The sequence below is a fragment of the Typopeltis vanoorti genome, chromosome 12 (assembly GCF_054136105.1).
Source record: "Typopeltis vanoorti isolate ZY-2024b chromosome 12, IOZ_Tvanoo_1.0, whole genome shotgun sequence".
NCBI classification, from domain to species: Eukaryota; Metazoa; Arthropoda; class Arachnida; order Uropygi; family Thelyphonidae; genus Typopeltis; species Typopeltis vanoorti.
The window spans coordinates 20201984-20226606 of record NC_143560.1 but is presented as its reverse complement, the minus strand read 5'-3'; the positions used below and the strand labels follow the sequence as shown (position 1 = coordinate 20226606).

General features: G+C 35.2%; 1 protein-coding gene across 1 annotated transcript in view; it reads right to left on the bottom strand.

The window, feature by feature from the left end:
- Mau2 (Mau2 sister chromatid cohesion factor) overlaps positions 1–24623 on the bottom strand; it is a 299360-nt gene that overhangs the window by 123246 nt on the left and 151491 nt on the right. The window contains exon 11 of the mRNA XM_090401244.1: positions 2444–2521. Within this exon, the coding sequence (XP_090257370.1) occupies positions 2444–2521 (78 nt within the window). The remainder of the gene's footprint in view (positions 1–2443; positions 2522–24623) is intronic.

Below are 24623 nucleotides of genomic sequence, written 5' to 3'. Positions count from 1 at the left end.
TACGATAATATCCTAAATATAAACATATCTCTGATTATTAATAGTGCCCTCCATTAGTTTGTAAACTTTGTTCTTCCATGAGAAATAGCCAGAATAGATGGCAAAGTAAAAGAGATCAGTAATATCAGGAGGAAAAACATTTTTCAAGTATTAAGGTGTCACTCAGGAAATACCAGTAAAAGTGATGTGATGTCAAAGTTGACCAATATATCTGAAAGTTTTAAAATGGTAGGTTTTTTTTTTTTTTTTTTTTGAAGGGAGACAACTAAAAGGCTTAAGTGTTTTAGTACTTTCAGGAGACCAAGATGACACTTTTTTCAAGTAAACTATTTAATGCTTAATCAGAAATTTGGTGCAATTGTAATCTAATGGAATATAAGTAGTCTGGTCTCTGAGACTCAAATCCACTTTTTGATTACATTCACTGATACTGAGGATTATTGAGACACTATCCTGTGCCACAATAATGCTAGTTATTATTTTTTCATTGTTTCCTAAGGAAGGTGGCAAGAAGAAAGATTACTTTTTTGGTGGAAAGCCCAAGAAAAAAATAATGAAAAAATATTGAAAGAATTAAACAATAGCTGTAATCCCTTGTGCTGTATTACTCCATTAAATTTCCAACATGAGAACAATGTATATCAGAATAATGTCATTCGCTTAACACCTTGTTTCCAACATGGAGCAGGACAACTCTACAATATGCTTTCTGCTTCCACAGCTGATCACATGTTTTTTTTCCACTTTTCCCCCCACCTAGGCTCTAAGATTAAATTCCAGTTTTCAAATTTATGACATTTTCTTAAAGCAGTATTTGTATACTTCAGGGACCAGCTCATACCTGTGAGTTAACTTTTGATTATTTTCAAAATGTCAGTATTCATTTTTCTTTTTTAATGAGATGCTCACACTTTTATCTTGCATAACACAAAGTGTGGTTGATTCCGAATGATATAATCACGTAATCACAAGAAAGATATTTATTTAACCAAATATTTCGGTCTGGAAATAGCAGACCATCGTTATAAATATCTTTCTTGTGATTACGTGATTATATCATTCAGTCTTATGTCGCAAGTATCCTTAAAACAACAAATTCTTATCCTTCACGTGGTTGATTCCAATTTCAAATCCCTTGTACACTCATGTATCCTCATCCATTCTGCAGACACTTACCAATAATAACATAAGCAGAAAACCTTTTTGATATTTACTCCTTATGATTTTATGCATATTTTTATGATGGAACATGGTAACATCAGAACATAAGCCAGCTGTACTTACAATGTTGTTAATATGCTTAAAATGCCTATTTAAATGACTCGTATTTGTGTTATGTATGTGTGGTGTACCCAACCTACTGGTGCAATGATTTTTAACTTCATTCCTTTTAGAATCTAGGAATGGTTGACTTAAGACCAAATAAAAAATATAAATATCAGATGCTATATTTCAAAAACTTTTCATGTGGCTCCTCTAAAATACAAATCAATGCTTATTTTCTTAAGGAGCCACCTCTGTTTTTGAAAAAAGCCAGTGCATTCAAAACAGAGGGGGTGCTCTCCTTAAGAAAATAAGCATTGCTATGTTGTATTGATAATGTGTGTGTGTGTATAATGAAACTAAATAAAACTATATACATGGTAAATAAATTAAATTAATAACTGTAAAAACTATTTGGATCCAAAGAATTCTAAACAAAACTACACTTCTGAGATTTCCTTTATTTTTAAAGGATAAAATCCATTCTGTCACTGACTCATTCTATTAGTCGTTTGTTTTACATGAGTTTAATCAATCTACCAAGCTGAATATTTTTGTAAGAAGCAAAAACAATAAATGCTCATTAGACTCAGTTCTCTATCAAGCCTTTTCTCAAAAAATAAAACTTCCATGGGATTAGGCAGAGTTTCCTTATTTAAGTACCTATTTTTCCATTTATCCTCACTGTTATACTGAGTATATTCTTACCTTAGGCAACTTAATTTCACAAAAAATCACTTCTTTACCAGAGAAAAATAGTTTCTTTTATTGCTTTATAAACAAAATGTAACAAAGTAGAGCACTTCATTAAAGCCAGTTTACAGTTTCAGATTTCTCTAATTCCATCACTTGTTCTAAGAAAATAACTGATATCACTGGTGTCCCTGGGACAGAAGATAAAACTTTCAATTTAGCATTTCTTCAAATGTTGAAACAGAACACCTACTCAATATCTTTTATTACTATTTGATTTATTACTATTTTATTACTCACTTGTTGAATATAAAGGGAATCCATAAAGGGAATCTCAGTATGGTGAATCCTGTGTTAATACATTCTGGTTGTCAAGTTTTTCATAAAAAGATGAATTATATAGTTTATTACAAAATGTAAGTTTACTGAAAAAAAATTCAACATTTAAGTTTTCTGCTGCCATTTTCTAGTACAGTAAAAAACTCACCAGAAGTGCATGTATCTGTGGCCTGTGGCGTACAAAAAGACGAGTTTCCTGCCTCGAGATCTGTAAAGCATGGGAAGCCTAGAAAATAAAGGCATGCTGATGAGCAGTATTTGCCAAATAATACAAAATCAAAAATACTCAAGGAAAAAATTTCAGTGCAAAATCTCTTAAATTAGCTAAATTTTTATTTTTCCATTTATATTTGCATAAAGTAACAATATTTTTCTGCATTCCTACCAATAGAAGCATGATTAAAAGAAACAAAAGAAAAAAGTCACTTCAATATGAATCTTTGTATACCTTTTAAAAGTTAAATCTCATCATGTCTTATAGACCAAAGGCACATATTAATAGTTTCAAAAGGCTTCACATGGAATTTAAGAAATACAATTATTTATGCATTTTGCAGTGAACTTAAACTAACAATTGCATGATAAAATATTACAAAAGTGCTGAAAATTAACAGTATATGAAATTCAAAGTAATGTTCAGTAGTATAAGTTATACTTGACTAGAAATTATATTCTTGTTTTTATCCTTATCCTATCCGAGTGCAAGTAAACAACTTTCCATATGAAATAACTTCATGACATGAAGATTGCTACTAGCGATGACACTATTTCATGCAAAAACTTTTGTTTGCTCATTCTTGGATACAATAAAGATGAAAGCAAGAATATAATTTATTTTCAAGTATAATTTATATTTAAGAAGGTTTGCTCTTTTCCAGTAAAAAAACTTGCTTTCATAGATAATTAAGAAGGAGTAAGGATAATAAAAACTAATTAAACAATCTATGTTCATTGTTTGGTGTATACTTTCAAGGAAGGTACAAGACATTATGAAAGCCAACAATATTTCAAGCCAACTTCTCATCAATAACTTTTTCCAAATTAGTCTAAAATTTGCAAAATCTATACCTTGATAACTGTTACTTTCTATTTTATAAAGCATTACCAAAATAAATCCACCTGTATCATAGCTTTCTTATGCAGTTTTTGATCTGCATGATTTTTTGATTTGTACCTTCTATTTCTCATGTATAAGAATCAGGTCTTGTAGATACATATCTGAATTAGAAATATTTTCTTTCTTCAGCATTTTCCCATCAATGTTTCTTAACTTCCTCTTAAGCATGCCTGCAGAATCTTTCCTGAAACATAGTAGAAAATTCCTCCACAATTCTCACATTGTTTTATTTTCTTCTTTATAAATCATTTTGATCACAGCTATACTCTAATCATCTGGAATTTCACATGCTAACCAAGAGTACTGCAAAACTTTATATTCTTGGTTTCAATCTTTATCCAAGTGCAAGCAAACAAAGTTTGTGTGTGAAGCAACTACACAACTGGGCTACATGTTTATAGAGGCTGATGGCTTCACATAATATGATGCACATACCCTTACAGACATGGAAAGGGCCACCACTCAGACTGGTTTCGACCTTTATTGAGGTCTCGTCAGTGAGAGCCAGACCCAGAAGTGATATCAAGGTTGAAATAATTCAGAAGTCATATTTCCATATACAAATAGTCAAATATGTCACACCTTATTACTAAATTACTCTGGATTAGAGATAGATGTTGAAAACTTTTTTCACTTAGTTAGAGCATAAATTAATGATGACAAGAAATTATATTCTTGGTTTCATTCTTTATTCAAGTGTGAGCAAACAAATTTGTGCGTGAAGTAACTTCACAACTGAGCTACTTGTATATAAAGGCTGATGACTTCACATCAATTGCCTTAGTATCCCATAATGCAATGCAACATTTTGACATATTGGAAATATGACTTCTGCATTACTTCTAAATAACTACAAGATGTTCAAGCAATAATGACCAGAAAAAGAAAGGAGCAGCTATAGTATTCAACACAAAATATGCAGCCAACCCTTTTGAATACATACATACATATTCAAGACCCACTCTTCCTAATTGAGTTGTAGGGGCAACAGCTGCAAGAGGAACTTCCAATGGTCACGATCCTCTGCCACCAAGCTCAGGTGTTCTGGTGGGATTCCCAAACGTGTCCACCCAAGGTTTTGGATATAATCTATCTAGCGAGTCCTTGGCCTTCCACGTGGCCTCCCACCCTCTGGCTTGGCAAAGAGGGCCTGCTGAGGGAGCCTCTCTTGTGGCATTCTGACCAGGTGCCCGTACCAACGTAACTGTGATCTCTCAACATGGAAAAGCAGCTGTTGAGTATTCAGGGTTTCCCGAATTGCAGAGCTTCTGACTCTGTCGAGTTTTGTCAGCCCTGCAACCCCTCGAAGGAACCTCATTTCAGTTGCGTGGATTCGTGTCCGCATTCTTTCGGTCATTACCCAACTCTCATGACCACAGGTGAGGATGGGGACATAGACTGTATTGAAGACAGCCAGCTTTGCCTTCTGGCTTAATTCCCGCTTCAATACTACCGAACGGCCAAGCTCCGGCAATATTGAGCTTGTTAAGCCAATTCGAGCATCTAGCTCTACGTCCCATTTTCCATCATTCGTGAATATGGACCCAAGGTATTTAAACTTCTCCACCTGTCTCCCATTGGGACTCCACTTACATTTAGAGTGCACTGGGATGGTTGTCTTGAGACCACAAATGTTTCAGTTTTGACCACACTGATCTTCATTCCAGTCTTTGAGAAATATTGGGAATATGCCAAGAATGTCTACACATGTTTTGTGGACTTGGAGAAGGCATATGACCGGGTTCCTTGGGATAAGCGTTGGCAAGTAGTACAGGAGTATGTAGTGGATGGTCAACTATTAGCTGCCATCAAGTCCCTGTATGAATGCCCAGAGTTTTGTGTCAGGATAAACAGCACAAAGTCTGAACCTTTCACAGTCTCCGTTGGCCTCCGCCAAGGGGGTGTTCTGTCACCCCTCCTTTTCATAATATTTATGGACTGGATTTATGGACCAACGCTTATCCCAAGGAACCCGGTCATATGCCTTCTCCAAGTCCACAAAACATGTGTAGACATTCTTGGCATATTCCCAAGATTTCTCAAAGACTTGCCTTCAAGTGAAGATTTGGTCAGTTGTGCTTCTACCAGGACGAAAGCCACATTGTTCTTCTTGGAACTTTGACTCAACTATGCTCCTGCACCGTCTTTCCAAGCACTTAGCATACACTTTCACAGGCATGCTGAGCAGAGAGATGCCACGATAGTTACTGCAATCCTTCTGGTCTCCCTTCTTAAAGACTGGTATTATTATGCCTGTCTGCCATTGCTTTGGTGCTCGCCCAGATATCCAAGCAGCCTGACACACTCGAGTCAGCCAGAGAACACCGTCTCGATTTAAGGCTTTTAGCATTTCGGGCCAAATTTCATCATCGCCAGCAGCCTTGCCCGATTTTAGCGATTTTATTGCTAAATGGACCTCTTCTGCTGTGAGACTGGTCATTGCCCTGATCTGCACCTCGTGGATGTCCACAACTGCTGGGCCACCCAGGTTAAGAAGGCTCTCAAAGTATTCCCTCCATCTGTGCAGGATATCCTTCTCAGTTGTTAAAAGTGCACCATCAGAGGCCTTAATTGCCCTTGCTGTGCACGATTTTCTCCCTCAAAGGTGGCGGATGGTCTGCCAGAATACTTTGTTTGCATTTGCATAGGACCCTTTTTGAATGGCAGGCAATATTAACTAGAGTGATGTGACAAACATTAAAATTGAGAATGAGACTTATTTGTGACTGTGGTTCCACAGAGGGTTCTACTAAAGAAGTGGGGGAATTTTTCAAGTCGTTAGGACAGTCGACATAAAGAAAAAGATGGCCCTTGTTGGACTATGTTTTCATAAAAAAGGATTTCTGTTCAGGACATGAACTACTTATTACTAACCTGATATTCCAACATAAAAATGTGCACAAATTCACAAGAGAAGAAATAAGAAAAAATCTCATTGACTAGGATGCTGTTGATAGTGATATCTTCATGCTAGTTAAGGGAACAAAAAGTACACAGGAGATTTGAAATAGGAAATGATCACCATGTAGTTTTGAGCACAATGATATTGAATATCATAGTAAAATGAAAAGAAAGAAAGCATTAGAAAGACTCAATGTTGAGCAGCTTTCAGAGTTGAATTGTAGACTCAAATATATAAATATTATTCAACAAAATATTTTAAAAAGTTTGAAAACAAGAAGCAAACCTTATAGACTCAGCAGCAAACTCTAATGAAAACAATGAAGGATTCAGCCAGAGGCATGTGATGATGATGTGGTCTACGAGAATAGAAAAATCAGAATAACACAATGGTATTTGTGTTATTCTGATTTTCAGGAAGAAGCTAACCAGATAGTTATGGGGAAAGAAGAAAGGTAACTATATCAAAAGTTCAAAGTAAATAAAAAAGTTAGCATGTGTTCTGAAGAGTACAGAAAAAAATGTAAGAAAACAAAGCAGTGTATAAAAATAGCTAAACAAAAGTCATGGGAAGACTGGTAAGAATAATGGAAAGTAAATATCAGGAAAATGACAAAATATTTTGAAGACTATTAAAAAAACTTAGAAATGAAGGAAAGAGTACTGTAAAAGGACTCTTAAAAGGAGATGATAAAGGTCACATGAAAACTGAAGATAAAGATACTATGTCTGGAATAACTACTTTGAAAGAATGCTAAATGAGAGAAAAGTGACAGAACAGTGGTAGCAAATATTCAAGAGGAATGAAATGAGTACACTTACTTGAGTTTGATGGCTTTTTCTAACTCAAGTAAGTGTACTCATTTCATTCCTATTGAATATTTGCTACCACTGTTCTGTCACTTTTCTGTATTTTCACATTTTTATGATCACTAAAATGTGGAAAGACAACTGAAGTAGATGACATAAAACCAGAAATGCTCAAATATGGAGGTATAAAAGTTGTATTATTGCTGCACTGCATAATCTGGAAATCACGGTTAGAAAAAGAAATACCAGCTAATCTAAGATTTATGCATGCATGTTTGAGAAAAGGCTAAGAAAAATTGTAGAAAGGGAGAAAAATAAACTGCATTTATGTCAATAGAGGTCATCAGGGTCAGATTTTCATTTTAAAATAAACAGTTGAGAGATCATGGGAATATAAAAGGATTGATATTTAAGTTGTGTAGATAGAAAATGCATATGACACGATGTCAAGAGATAAGCTGTTCAAAATATTGCAATTATATGGTATAAGCAGGATTTTACATCAAGTAATATATATGGTCTAAGTTGTAAGTCAGCAGTCAGAATTGAAGGGGATATAGGAAAATGGTCTGATGTTGAATCAGGTGTGAGACAATGGTGCACATTATCTCCATTATTGCCATTTATATGGATCACTTTATAAAGCAAAGTGGCATTATTCCTAATATCAAAATTGGAGATACTGTATTTACTCAAATATAACTCGCCCTCACATATACCTCGCATCCCTGATTTTACTTTATGAAAAAAAATTAAAAAGTTTCACATATAGTTTGCACACGAAAATAGTTTAAAACTTAAAGAAATAGACAGTGAATGTTGTTATGACAGTTTCAGATATTTTAGAATTCGGTTGAAGAGAATCAGCATTTCAACTCAACAATCGTCGGCTTGCCTTTGTCATTGAGTCACGCGATCTTTTGTTAATACTGCACCAATCATATGCATAGAGATGGAAGCAACCAGTAGAGGAAATGTGGGAGTGAGGACACTGACTTCTTCTCAATCTTGGATTGTGTGGGAGTGGAATAAGATTAAGAGGCCATCATTAGAAATGATAATTTTGCCAGAAATAATTAATTTAATTACAAAAGTATTGTCGCTAAAAGATGCATCACATGATGAAGGTGAGCAGCTGATAGCAAAAATAACGTTGATAATTAACATTTAAATACATTCATTTTATAAATAATGTGAACAATTATAAATTATAATGAATACTTTGTGGATAATGAATTGAGGATTTAACACTAAATGTCAATTTAGTTTTTCCTGAAAAACTTTGGTGTATTTACTCGAATTTACATTCGAGTAAATACGGTATTCAACTCAGCTCTTTATGAGGATGATGTTATACTTTTAAATAAATCCAGACAAGGCTGCAGGATTCATTAACCGAATAACTGATGTAACAAATTTGCCACAAAAGTAGACAGAAACATTGAAATGATCAGCTGCATCCTGAATGGGAAACATATGGAACAAGTAAAACATTTCTGTTATTTAGGCTCAAATTTTTAGTGAATATGGTAAACTAAATAAGGAAAATAATAAGTAAAACTGGTATGTTCAGGAGTCAAATGAATAAATTTATAAGGAATAAGATAGAATTAGTCAAAACACTAAAGTAGCTACACTAGTGGGCAAAATTGTGGAAACCTTTTGGAAAAAGTGTATTTCTGAGGTTTGATGGCTCATAACACCACTTTTTTTTTTGAGTAATACCATAAAATTATATATCAATGGAAAGATAATTTAATCAAGAATGTGCAATAACTTTTATGAAGGAGTTTTTATTAGAACAGCAGTTATAAAGAAGAAAATTGAAACACATAGAAAAAATGAGATATACAAAAATTCTAACAATGTGAGTTAACACTTAGGTGGGTAACCTTTAACGTTAATTACGGCCTTACAACGCCTTCCCATGGAGTCAATCAAGTTTTTTAGTTCTGCAGCTGTTATAATGTGAAACCAAGATTGAATTATTGCTTCTATTAATTGGGTTTTATTGGGGGGGGGTTTGCTTCTGACTAACAAGTTTCTTTAGTCGGCTCCATAGATTTTCAATTGAGTATTTCATTTTTAATCAAGTATTTCATTTATGTATTTTGGGGCATTTATATTCCCATTAATCATGCAAATTCTGCCCACACTTTTTGATGTCATACAACCCCAGATCATAACACTAAGTGGGTGTTTCACGGTAGGTGTAATGCAATCAGGATGCAAATTTTTTCAGATTCTTCTCCTTATGTATTTTATGCCATCACTACCAAACAGGGAGATTTTGGTCTCATCACTCCAAATAACAATGTCCCATTGTTCCGCTGTCCAGTTAACATGGATTTTAGCCCAGTTTAATCTTTTCAACCTTCGTTTGAGAGATAAAAATGGCTTTTTTAGTGGAATTCTAGCATTTAGACCAAATTCCTACAGTCTACACCAAACAGTCCTTGCACTCAACTTCACATTGTATTGCGCCATTTCATCTTGTATACACCCATATGATTTTCTTCTGTCACGTAGGTACAGTCTCTCAATTCTTCTATCATCACTTGCTGTTGTGCACCTTTTCCTGCCTTTATCAGTCAGTATTTGTAGTGACTTAGTCTCCTTATACCTCTTCAAAAATTTAGAAATGCCAGCTTTGGTTAAGTTTCCATCAATTTTTCTTCTAATTTCTTCATAACTGTAGCCTTGTTCACTTAACAGTACTATTTTACAACACTTTCTGGGTTACCAGTCAACTCTTTGTGCCATTTCTTTAATTTTATTATGTTTTACAAGCTCACTAAATGAAAGAACACAAAAAAAACCCAACCAACTTGATCGCAATCATATAACACACTAACAAATGTCCTCCTCTCAACTCCAGTACATGACATCAATAGCTGAATCCTACTGTGACCTTATTGGCTCATTGCAAAAACAAGATGACACCTGATTGGCTCTCTAAACCCTCATGCTCATTGGCTACATTCAAATGAAGGAAAGCTACTTCATATCAACCTAAGCAAGTTGCTTCTTTTTTCTGGTTATTTGGCCATAACTTTTCATAGAATATAGATAATTGAACAAACTTTGTTGCATTATATTCTTGATTAAATTATCTTTCCAATGATATATAATTTTATGGTATTACACAAAAAAAAAAAAAAGTGGTGCTATGAGCCATCAAACTTCAAAAATACACTTTTTCCAAAAGGTTTCCACAATTTTGGCCACTAGTATATATACAAGATAGTGGCCAGACCAATGTTAATCGATTTCATTTCAGACAAATTATAGAGACAACATTAACACACTAAAAAACAGGACTTTGAAGATTTGCTCCAGTGAACAAGCACTTAAAAATGAATTAAAAGTTCCTGAAAAATGGCTGCAGCCAAAATACTATTAACAAAATTCTTCACAAGACCTAACTTAAAAAAATAAATAAATAAACCATACATTCCATACATTAAAGAGATATCAGATAAAATAAATAGACTACCACAGAAATGCAACCTTAATGCCACCTTTAAATCTCCTGCAAAATTAAAGAACTTATTCAATTCATCGAAGGATCTACATCCTCCGTTGGCCCACCCTGGAGTATACCATATTCATTGCACCTGTAATTTGCCCTGTATAGGGGAAACAGGATGTACAATTCCTGTCAGAAAAAAAGGAACATAAACAGCACATAAATTTATGGTAAATCCAGCCTTTCTGATCATTCCCTGAATACTTACATAGAATTGACTGAAAAGACACCTGTTGTTTATATCACACCAAAACGTGATATGAATGTAAATTTAAGGAGGCCTGTGAAATTCTTATCAACCACCGTAATCTTAACAATAATGATGGTCTAAAAATCCCAAGAATATGGAAGGTACATATTCTACCCACATAACCTTTCTCCCTAAGAGTTAATTATAAATAGGATTGTATGCAATCCAGGATCTTAACTCTAATATAACAACTCTAATGTTAAATTTGGACACCACTTTTGCTGTAATAAAACTATATATAAATTTGTTTTCTGATGATGTTATAAATAGATATAGCTTTGATGTAGTTTTTTTTTTTCATTAGAGGTCAGGCCAATGGAATAACAGCTCATGAAATCATCATCTCTTTGGTATACTATTTGAAATGTAATATAGCTTGTCTATGTGTGTGTACAGGGTGTTCGGGATAAATTTGACATATTTATAATTAATTATATTTTTCCGTAAGTTACATGTATTAACACACACTTCTCTTCATTTAAAAGTTTGGACCCTTCTTCATTCATATACAAGATGTCAGAAAGGATGGATAGCTGGAACCCACCTGAATCATGGAAGAGAATAACTTGTATCATGATGATTCGTGCCCGCCATCAAAATAAGGATATTACGACTGCTGCCCAATGCTCCCTGAATAGAGTAAAAACAATCAGGCATGAACTAGAGACTTGCAATGGTGACTACGAGGATGTAGCAAGAAGAAAGATCCCTAGCAGACGATCTGATTGCGTTCGTACAGCAGAATTCCTCGCAAATCTGCAGGAACAGGTGTTGAAGAACCCTGGCATTGGAATTCGGGCTTTGTTCGTGGAGTTGCTAACTGTAGTCAAGCCCTGGATAACAAGGGTAGCCAATGGTAGGCCGTATGTATGGCAGCAGGATTCGACCCCTTGCCACACCTCTGGGAAAAGTCAAAAATGGTTGTCTGAAAATTTCTACGACTTCACCAGTCCAAATGTTTGGCCTCCAAACTCCCCAGACCTTAACCCCATGGATTATTTTGTATGGGGCGCAGTTGAAAAAGACACCAATCGCACTTCCAGTAATACAAAAGCCCAGTTAATGGATAAAATTAAAACAGTTTTTGCGGCCCTTCCCAGGGAGACTGTAGCATCAGCTTGTTCGAGGTTCCGAAGCAGAATTGAAGCTGTGATCGATGCTAATGGTGGTTATTTTGAGTAAATCTTGTTGATAGTATTGTAATTAACTCTGCCTGTAATGTTTTTTTGTCAATTCATTAAATTTAATAGATACAAAGAAGATTTTCTTTTTCCTTACGAAACTGTCAAATTTATCCCGAACACCCTGTATATGTGTGTGTGTGTGTGTGTGTGTATACTCCAGATGATGACCTTATTTTGAAAGTTGAAATGTTGGGAAATTAAAGTAATTATTTCTAACATGGTTGTCTCCATAATTTGTCTGAAATGAATGCTGATATCATGTAACACTAAAGGACGGGAATGTGAGATGGATCTAAGAATGGAGTTAGAAATAAAACAGTTGATCAAAGAACTAAAGATCAGAGATATGAGCATTGTGAAAAGATAGCCAATAGCAGAATCATCTTAAAAATGAAGATGTTAAGAAGTAGCATGACAGACAGGCTCAGGTAATATGTTCACATGCACAAAATGGGAAAGGAAAGGTTAGCAAATAGATGGCAAGGATAAAGCCCAGGGGATGACCAAGATCTAAGTGGTTTGATGCAGTTAAAAGTGCTTTAGAAGTCTGAAATAACAGATCTGATAATAATGGAGTCCTGAGAGATTATTGTTGTCACCTGGCACCTCCAGGGAGTCCAGAAACTCATCGAGGGAGGGCACCTACCCTATAGTTCTCTGTCTCCACCCTCAGTTGACCAACTACAACGAACAGCGACTACCATCATCATCTACAGCCCACTACTGCCACCACTAGTATTTTCACAGACAATCACAAAAATCCATGCCCACAGCGGGATTCGAACCCGAGCCTTTTGGCTGGAGAGGGGATACGCTAACCACTCGGCCAACTAGGCTGGCATTACAGACCAATCTAAAGGAAAACTGTCAATAAGAAGTTGCTAATAATGTCAACTTTTCACAATGATGATGATACTCTATATATACCAAAAGAATATAATGATTTTCTGGATATCATCTTTGTGATTCTTTATTTCTTTTGTAGGGCACCTCTCCCATTTCTAATTGTTCTTAGTAATTTCAAAATATGTGCCAACTTCATGGAAAGTTGAGAAACTATTCTGGAGGCATAACTTTCCTGAGTCTCCATAGCTCAGTCAGTATAGATGAAGCCCTTTGGTAGGAAAGACCTGGGTACAATTCCCATCCAAACTTTATCTAATCTCTTTTGACGAAAGGGTGAGTTAGTCGGTCTCATACGGAAGTAGGGAGGGGTTTTCACCCAGAAACTCAGGATTTTCATCCCCCAGAATAGACAAACTGGCCCTGTGAACATACATGGCTACAGTCATAAAATACTTATAAGGAAGACAACAGGAAAACACTTTGTGTCATATCTCCCTAGTAATTAGTTGCAATCCTTTCAAAGAGAGGAGGCCACAGGATTAGGATAGCTTTTCTACACTGTTCTCCAAATTTCTAAGAGTATCTGCTCTTAGAAATTTAGAGAACCTGTTATATGATTTCTTATTTTCATGGAATTGTTTCTTTCACTTCCTGTGACTGATATGGAATTCTAATTTTTCTATATTTGCACACAATGTCACCAAATGCTTATCTTGCTCATTTAGTCATCACCATTTTTAAGTCTGGTAGCTCTTCTCCAAGATTTGGATGTTGTTTTACTCCTAAAAATATTTGTATATTGTCTACAATTCACCTTGTAACCAACTAGTAAGAAGAGCAATTTAATAATTATTTTGTATGTGTAGCACGTCATTTAGAAAAAGAACTGTAGATAAAGAAGCAAGACCTTCCTAATGCTGATTTAATACAGGATAAAGAAAATGCTGAATTAATTGGTAATTTATTCATTTACGATCAATTTATCTGGTAGTGTAGTAAAGCTTACGTGTTGGTTTTTGTTCGATATATATATTTTTTTGATATTAATTTATTAAAGTCTTAATATTCTGAGAGATTCAAATAAGATCTTGAGAGCATGAAGATCCTTGTTAGAAAGCAAAAAATTGCAAGTCTAGTTAGTGGACCTGCTGTCTAACCAACAGGCTGTGGGTTTGAATCCATTCAGGCATAGGCATGGATGTATGCGAGTAGGTTTCTGGGCTATGTTAAAAAAAAAAAAAAAAAAAGCAGAAAATTGATAAAAAAATCCTTAGCCCATCCACAGTACAAAATGTACTTTTGGTCTGTAAAATAACCTTTCGACGTGAGAAGTGTACATGATGGTTTCACAAGTAGATGTGGGATTGTGCAAGAAAGGATTAAGACAGTCAAGGATCTGGGGATGGAATTTAGGTATGAGAAGGGATGTAACATCAGTGACGATAGAGAGGAGTGTGCAAGGGAGTTTATATCTGAATATCTGAGAAGTGAGGTCAGTGGAATTTGATATAGAAACAGAAATTAGCCAGTGCACATGTTCACAAATACTAGAAGTATTCAAAACAAGGGGAATGAAATAGTAACACTGATAGATGTCATTTGCCCAAAAATTGTTAGAATAAGTGAGACATGATTGAACAAGGATGATATTATGGCAGGAAATGAGAAGCAGGGAAATGTAGTCTTTTGTGAAGACAGACAAGGCAAAACAAGGGAGGAGGAGTGCTATTGATGATGGCAGCGCAGTTGGGTATATCTAGGGCAGACATGAAAGGAGCAAATAATGACAGTGGTTTTTGAAGCAGTATGGCATGAAGTGGAGATGGATAGGATGAAATGTGTAGTGGGATGTAGACTTGGTAATGTGAAAGGCATTGAAAAAGAAATGTTTACACAAATTGGTCTAGATAACATGAAAAGGATGATCATTATTGGTGATTTCAATTATGGTAACATAGACTGAAATGAAGAGACAGAATCTGGAACCATAGAACAATGAACTTCTTGAGTTTCTGAGGGACAACTACCTTCAACAGTATGTAACAGACGGTACATGAGGAGCAAAGATCTTGGATTTGATTATCACATCAGAAGATATTATTGTAAATGAAATGTCAAACCTTCCAGTTGGTGAAAGTGACTATGAAGATATCACTGGCCACCACTTAGGTGATGGGCAGTCACAGCAGCACTTTTGTGAGAAAGGGTTATATGTGGAACTATAAGGCAGGTGATTATGACAAATTCAGAAGGTGGCTTACAGTGATATCATGGAACAAGGAATTGGATGTGAAGAAATCAATGCTGCTTGGTCCCTAGTCAAGAACTATCTGGCAGAGGCAATGACAGTGTATTCCAAAGGTCAGGAGATTACATAATGTAGAGTAAAATGGATAATTGAAGAGGTGAAGCATGCAATCTGGAAGAAAAGGTCATTATGAAGGCAGCACAAGATGAGTGGCAATAATCCATTGTATGAGGAGTACAAAGAGTAAATAAGGAAGGTGACTGATTTGCTTCATAAGCAGAATGACATTGTTAGTGATAATGATAAACACTGAGACTGATATAATAGAGGTATAAAATGAGTAGTTAATTAAAATATTCTATCCATGTGATTGTAACATAATGCAGAACCTGAATGTAGTAGAAATTGGGGAGAAATCTTGATGGTGAGCGAGCAGAAGGTGTATGAGGAATTCAGTAAACTTCATGTCAACAAGGCCATGGGACCTGATGGTATCATTGCCTATCCTAAGGGAACGTTCCAGGGAGTTAACAACCTTCAACTCACCTTTTTAACATGGATCTTAGATTGGCCTAGGTTCCAAAGGAGTGGAAAATATGGCAAAATTGTTTTGCTTCATAAGGAGGGGGGGGGATAAGACTATGGCTTCAAATTATAGGCCAACCTGCTTGTCTGAAGTTGTAGTCAAGGTGGTGGAGAAGCAAGTGAGAACAAAGATTTAGAAGAGGATTGATAGCAGCAGATTTTTCTTTGATGGACAGCATGCATTTGCGACAGAAAGATCATGTTTTAGCAATCTACTTACACATTAAAACAAGGTAATGAATACATTGGACAAGAAGGATGCATATATAGTAGTATATTTAGATTTTGCAAAGGTCTTCGATAGATTTCCAGAACCTGATGTATTGTATGGTAGATTAGTGCATTGCATTAGAGATTAGCTGTTTGATAGGTATCAGCAGGTTGTGGATGAGTGATATCCCAGAAGAGAAAAGTCACTAGTGGTGTGTCCCGGGGGTCTGTTTTGGGGCCATTGTTATTTAATTTGTACTTAAATGACACTGGAAGGGGCTGAAATGGTGATATATTTCTTTGCAGATGATGTAAAGGTGGGAAGAGTTATGAGAAATAGAGAAAGTGTTGTAGCATTGCAAAAGGACCTAAATAGACTGAATGGGCAAGTGTGTGGAGGTATCAGTTTAAAGTAACAAAGTGTAAGGTTTTAAAATTTGGTAGGTAAAGATGGAATGTAGAATATAAGATTGGTGGGGATATTTTAGAGAAGGTGGAGGGGGGATTAAAGATCTGAGGGGGATGGCAGATATGGACTTGAAATTCCATGGATATTTTGCTAAAATTGTGAGGACAACAAAATTATGGCAATGATGAGGAGAACACCGACATGTAGAAGTAAAGATGTTATAATTCCATTGTACAAGTCTTTTATTAGGTACAGATTGGTCACTCAAAAGGAGTTGTTAGAGAAGGTTCAGAGACAACTGAGTAAGTCAATTTCTGGTCTCTGAAATGAGAAGTATGAAGGCAAATCGAGAAAATGCAAATTGCAGAGCTTAGTGGATAAGAGGAGGAGGAGGAGGGGAAACATGATTGAGACATATAAGTTGGTAAAAGACAATTACCAGATTAATGTGGATGAGATTTTTCATAGAATGTCTGGAACAGGGTGAGAACAAGAGGCCATTTCCTGGAAGCTGTATAAGGAAGGTGTAAGCAAGTGGGTGAGCAGACAGTGAATGCATTTAAGTCAAGTATAATGAACTGTGCATGTGAGAGTGGAACCTCCTGCAATGAGTCTCTTGACTCCATTGAGGACTGATGATGATATTAATAATAATAAAGAAATAATCATACTCCTTAGCAACTGTTTTGATTCCTCTGTGGCTCTCTCACATTAGACACAGTCTAAAAGACAGTGGCATAGGACAGTCTATATACGAGAGAGGAGTCATCCATAGCCAAACTGTCCTCTTCTGAACAGCATCAAGAATTTTTAGAATTTTTATGCACCATCCTAAATGCAAGAGTAGTATACCAAGGTAGGACAGATTTGGGATTTATACACAGTCAATAGCTGGATAGATGAAAGTAATATCTTGAACAACAACAAAAAAAAAAAAAAGATGAAATTTTTCTGGAAGCAAAGGATGCTACAGAAGTGTGCCTAAAGACAACTAGGAATTAATCAGCCTGGGAAGAAAGCTTGATTGTCAAGAGTTGAGAATTAACAAAGGTAAAAGAAGGGAAAGGGTCTTTGTTTATGTGTGTGTGTGAGAGAGAGAGAGAGAGTGTATGTGTGCAAAACTGCTTTGGAAGAACTCAAAGTGACTATGTTGTTATGGCCCCTATTATAGATGATCTTGAAACTTCAGGTGCTTGAACAATGCAAGGTTTGTCACACAAGTAAAAAAGAATGGAGAATATATTAAAGGGATAAAAATCCTATGTTGTTATATAGCCAGTAAGTGAAACTCAAGATCGAGAACTACGATCTATGAGTTTCAATGCCGAAAAACTATCGGCGAAGGCAATTCGAAGCAAAGGTGGAGCAAGCTCCCTCACTATTCTTGATATTCTCTCATGATGTAAAACACAGCTCCTAGGAGATGTAATACTGTCATTACATAATGAGGAGAGGTCACCACCCAGACTGGTTTCAACCTTTTTTGAGGTCTCATCAGTGAGTAGGTAGACCTGGAAGATATCAAAGCTTAGTGAAAAGAACTTACATACCTTCACTATACGAATGCCATAAAGGTGTGCTTATATTTTGTAATTAAAATGAAAAGCCAAACGGCTAGTTTTCTGGCAATTTAATAGATATTAAAGGGATAAAAATCCTATGTTGTTATATAGCCAGTAAGTGAAACTCAAGATTGAGATCGAAAATATTGAAGAACAGAATCAACCCTATCCATAAAAAAAGTAATAAATAAAGAGCAAAATGACTTTGGTAAAGGAGGATAACAAATGATCCTCATATTCACTCTAAAAAAACAAACGAGAAAAGAAGAAAAAAAGTGCCTAGCCAGGGATAGACAAATCCAAGGCACCTATGACATTGAAAGGACAATGACAGTAACTTACATGTAAGGTAGGTAATAATCTGTATAAAATTCCAATTACATCATACAGATTAGGTGTTTAAACAATTTCCTTCTTCACATCAACTTATACTTACTACATCCCTACGATTTCTCAACTATTTGGTATATTTGTTCTAAATCCAGTTCCTTCACTAATTTTCCTTTCAGCAATTTTTCTTTGCTTTTTTGTCAAGCATATTTGCATAAATCTTTGGTATCATTTTTATTTCCTTATATTCTTTTGGAAGATGAGAGTGATTCATGAAACATCTGATATTTCAAAGTTGGTGAATAACAGAGCAACTCGACTCACTTCTATTTAATAAACTATCCCCATGTTTTTTTTTAATATGCACATTTCTGCATCATCATCATTATGATTCTAAGAAACAATTCCTGTTGCCATGGTGCTTCCAGGTCATCCTATATCAAGCTTTCCTCTTTAGTAGTTTATAACTTCTTCTGATCAATCGATCTAAACAGTTCTCTAAGAATGTATATTTCAGCTGTTCCTCTACTTTTCCCTGATATCTTTCTTCCCTTCTAATATATTTATAATCCACTTGTTATATCTCTATATGTGTCCCAGGAATTTCATCTTTCTTTCTATGATGGTCTTCTTCAATACTCAGCTCTCTTTTATTTCATGCAAGACTTGAACGGTTTTTCTTTCTATCCAATTTATTTCTAGCATATACTTTCCAACAGCAGATTTCAAATGCTTCAATTCTTTTTCAGTTTTCTGCTGTTATAGTTCAAAGTCTCATAACCATATAAAGATGTCCCAAAAAATGTTTTTATAAATCTCTTCAGTATGTCTTTACTTATCTTATTTGTAATATATGATCTCTTTTACTTTAACACTTCTTTTGCCATAGCAATTCTCTGAATTTCTAACTTCCATCTTCTTGAATAGTTCCTCCAAGATATATAAACAATTTTATTTGTTCAATATCCTTAACTCTGATCTCTATTTTGTCTATCTTATTTTGTTCATTTAAACATGCCGCTATTAGATTTGGCTGCATTTAAGTTCATAATCAGAAAAAACATTATCCACCTTAGATAATATCTCTTTTAAATCATGTTGGTTCTCAGCTAATATGGCTATATAATCAGCAAAGTGTATCACATGTATCTACACTCCACCTACAGTTATTCCATTCATTCAATCTTTTATTAATTTCATTGCATTCTCTATATACAGGCTGAAAAGTAAGGATGACAGTGCACAAGTTTGTTATACGCCTTTCTTATTTCTGCAGTTGCTTCATTTTCTTGTATTTGTATCTTTATTTTCTAGCTGGTATATAATTTCTTAATTAGAGTCCTATCGCTCACTAACGTACTGCAATTTCCTTCATTATTTGAAAAAGCTTCTACATCATCATCAAATTCCTGCCATGTACCCTCAAGGGGTGTACAGGATATGATAGTACTACATGAAAAAATTATATCATTACTAACTTCCTATCTACAATTTTCCTTCAAATCAGTCTGTTACTTGTCAAAACTCCAACATTATCAGATCTTATATTTCTATCGTCTAAGGCAGAGCTTCCCAAACTGTGGGCTGCGGCCCCCTTGGGGGCCGTAGGTTTTGTTGGGGGGGGGGGGGGCGTGAAATAATGAAAACAAATTTAAAATGTTTTAAGACTAAGTATATTTTTTTTATTTTAAAAGAAACGTATTTAACTTTTATTATTTCTTTTTTGTTATTTTTTATATTTTAATGGAAAAATTCACACATTGGTGTTGGTTCACAAACTTTGCTTCCTCCGTATTTCAGCGCTTAACGAATATTAGTAAATACTGCTTATTCATATGTTTCATTTCAAAGCAGTGGTTAATTGTATTTACTTCGAATGTTCTCAGGGAAGTTCCAAATCTTTCTGTCCCTTTCATAATGCATTCATAATCAGGGACTGTTGATATTGACTTTATATACATATCAAAACTCGTTTTATATTATCATTGTCATCCGAGCTAGTTTTCTGTTACCAATAAAAGTTTCGCATATACTTCACACATGAAAAAAAGCTTAAACAAGTTCATGTGGGGATATAGTAACTCGCTTGCAGTGGTAAACAACATGCCCTCCCTAAGAGCCACTATACTGCAGAGGCAATAAAAATAAGTACTTTTATTATGCCAGTGAATAAGGTATGAGGAGTCTGTGTAATATATTTCTCAACAAATAGTGCAATTAGAGACAACTGAGATAAAAACACACTAATTAATGAATCACATGTCCCCTCATACAGAAACCATGCTGTATAGACTGAAACAAAACCATATGTTGCATGGGCAAACATAGTATCTAACTAAAAACTATTGTTATTAATTAGATGTATGTGAGTTCGAATTCCCAAGGCAGCAATAAAATTCAACCGAACGTGTTAAAATTCGTAAAAGTGTTAAAACTAAGTAATATATGTATAATGAATGTTATGGCAGTTTCACATATGGAATTCGGTTGAAGAGAGTTAGCATTTCTACTCAATTGTCAACCATGCTTTTATCTTTCGGTTGCGCGATCTTTTGTTAATACCGCACCAATCATATGCACGTTTTAATAAACAGACTGCCGTTGTTGTCTGTTTCGCGTTAGGCTTAATTACCGTAAAAGGAGAAAAGTCACAAAAGTGAAAAATGTTCCTGGTCCGGGGATTCCCGTATTCAGGTAATATTCACTAATTTCATGTTATCAGTCTGTGGTGTGCCAGTATGGGTAAGTGGTGATATTATTTTATCTATTCTACATTAAAAAAATTTAACCCTGAGATGGATAAGTGGTTGATAAAAAAAAAAAAAAAAAAAAAATCCTGCGTACAATCAGAAGAAGCAGAAACAGACTAAAAAAAAAAAGGACAGTATTTCATATTTTACCAGAACAGACCGTATCGTCTTCAGAACCAAACGGTAAGAGGCAAAAAATGTAACATATGCATTTGATTTTGCAATATTCGCTGTGTATGTTTTGTATTGAATATAAATACAATAAATATAATAATAATATATCTCTATTACGATTTTTTTCAAGGGGGGCCGTGAAATATTTTAATTTTTGCAATGGGGGCCCTGACATCCAGAAGTTTGGGAAGCACTGGTCTAAGGCACTTTGTACCGTATCAATCCACCTATATCTTGGTCTTCCTCTGGGTCGTTTTGTTGCCAACCTGGCAGAGAACACTTGTTTTGCTAATCTTTCCTCGCCCATTCTGTTTAGGTGACCATACCACCTGAGATTAGCTCTGCTAATGCATTCCTGGATGCTGACAATATCAAGTTCTTTCCTAATATCCTCGTTTTTAATATGATATTGCCATTGATGCCATCTGTTCATGCCTAAAATCTTTCTCGGGACTCTCATATCTGCAATCTCTAGTCTTTGGTCAAGTGTTTTACTTCTGACCCAGCACTCAGATCCATAAGTTAAACTGGTTTGAACACTGTCTTGTATACAGCTAATTTAGTGTTCTGACTAATTTCTGTCTTATTCCATATGAATTTATTCAATTGACTTCCCACCATACCAGCTTTGCTGATTCTGTTGTCTATTTCTATATTTAATTTACCATCTTTAGTAAAAATCGTGTCTAAGTAGCTGAAATATTTTACCTGTTCCACAGGTTCTCCATTCACAACACAGTTGACATTTTCAATGATTCTACCCATTTCATTGTCTTTGTCTTTTTATTGCTGACCTTCATACATATCTATTACAATAGTTATTCAATTTATTCAGAAAATTTTGCAAACTTGTAGCGGATTTATTTAGAAGTATAACATCGTCCGCATAAAGCACAGAGCTGACATTAACATCTCCAATTTTGATATCATGTTTAATACCACTTTCCTTCATAATGTGATCCATATAAATAATGAATAACAGAGTGGATAATGTACATCCTTGTCTCACACCAGATTTAACATTAAATCATCTTCCTGTACTTCCTTCAATTCTAACTGCTGACTTACAACTAAAATAAAGACTAAGTATTGCTTGATATAATGCCCCATTGACACCATATAACTGCAGCGTATTGAACAGCTTCTTTCTTGCCACCTTATCATATGCCTTTTCCAAATCGACAAAACTTAAATACAGATCTTTGTTATATTCCCATGCTTTCTCGACTATTTGTCTCTGTTTGGCCTGAATCCAGCTTGTTCTTCACCAAGCTTTTCTTCCACAATTCTTCTCAACCGTTTCTCAAGCACACTTGCACAGATCTTGCCAGGAACACTCAGTAGGGAAATGCCTCTGTAATTCTCACATTCAGTTTTATTTCCCATTTTATATATGGGTACTATGAGAGTTCTACTCCAATCATCGGGAATTTGTCCCTCTGTCCAGGCATTCTGAACTATGCAGTGCAGCCACTGTAAGACTCTTATACCACCATACTTCAGCATTTCTGGTCAAATATCATCTACTCCAGCTGCCTTTCCACATTTCAAGCCTTTGATGGCTTTTTCTACTTCAAGTATGGATATGTATTCCTGCCTGCATGCCTGGTCAGTGTTTTTTACCACTGTGCTGTTATCACTGCTTGTTTCATTTAGCAGTTTTTCAAAGTAATTACTCCATACTTCAAGGATATCTTTTTCTCCAGTTTTCATGTCACCTTTATCATCTCTAACTCCTTTTACAGCACTCTTTCCTCCATTTCTAAGCTTCTTCAACAATCTCCAGAATATTTTGCCACCTTCTTGATATTTATTTTCTATATTCCTGCCAAAGTCCTCCCATGACTTTTGTTTAGCATTCTTGCATTTGTCTCTATATTCTCTAAGAGCACAAGCTGACTTATTTGCCAGGAACTTTTGATATGCTTTATTCTTTTCCTTCACTGCCTCTTTAACTTCCTGTGTCCACCAGGGAGTTCTGATTTTTTTTATCCTTGCAGACAACCTCAACCACATGCCTCTCTGGCAGAATCAATCAATTTTTTCTTCAGAGTTTGCCACTGAATATCCAAGGATTGATTCCTGTTCTCAAACTCTTTCATTTTTTCTTCAATAATCTTTGTGTATTTTAGTCTACAGTTCACATCTGAGAGCTGCTCAACTTTTATTCACTTTAAAACTTTCATACATGTTATTCTTTTCAATATCAAATTCAATTTTATCGTGCTCAAGACTAAATAGTGATCACTTCCAATTTCAAATCCTCTGTACACTCTGGTGTCCTGCACCAGGGAGAAATCATCACTATCAACAATAACATAGTCAATGAGACTTTTCTTATTCCTAGCCTCTTCTCTCCATGTGAATTTGTGCACATTTTTATGTTGGAACATGGTGTCAGTAATAACCAGTCCATGTCCTGAGCAAAAATCCAACAGATATTTGCATTATTATTAGCTTTGATCTTTTCTCCAAATTTTCCCAAAATATTTTTGTATGGCTCACAATCATTTCCTATTCTGTTATTTAGATCCCCAAGAAGGACCAACTTTTCCTTTTTCATTGTGTCAGTTGCTTTTTCTAAAGCCTCAAAAAATTCCTCCACTTCTACCTTAGTAGAACCTTCTGTGGGACCATCAGCACAAATAAGTCTCATTGTCCAGTTCCCTATTCTCATATTTACCCACATTACTCTACTCGAGACTGACTGCCATTCAAGAAGATTAGCCTCGTATTTTGTGTTGAATACTATGGCTACTCCTTCTTTTCCTTGATTGTCATTGCCTGAATATAACATTTTGTATTTATTGCTCAGAAAGATCTCACCAGTTTTGGTCTTTTTTGTTTCAGTCACCCCTATTATGTTGATCTGGTACTTATTTAATTCCTCAGCTAGCTTGATTTCTTTGCCATTCAGGCTTCTTACGTTGATAGTACCGATCTTTAACTCTGGTGATGTTGAGTTGGGGTTTGTTTTCAGATTTGTTTCTACATTATTTCAGCTTCTACATTATCAAAATCTAAATCTATAAAACTAACGTACGTAGCTTTATTTACTTCCCTTCTTCAGTCTATTATTGTTCTTACTGCTAGTATTGCAGTAAGAACAATATCATCTAAATAACATTCAATTTTTGATGTTACTCCGTGCTTCATTATACAGTAGAATCTCTCTTAACCAGCAACAATGGGACTTCGCCGATTCCGGATACAAGATTTCGCCGGATAATTGAATATATATTTTGAGAACTTACCTGTTCATGTTTTGTGATGCCATCTGTAGAAATTGCAGCATGCGAAGTTTGTTGGTCATGTTTTTCGATATGCCAGCCATAATTAAATAAATAACATGAAAAATCGTATGGATTTTTTCATTTTAAAACACATGCACATATTTTTATATTTCACAAAACCAAATTTAAA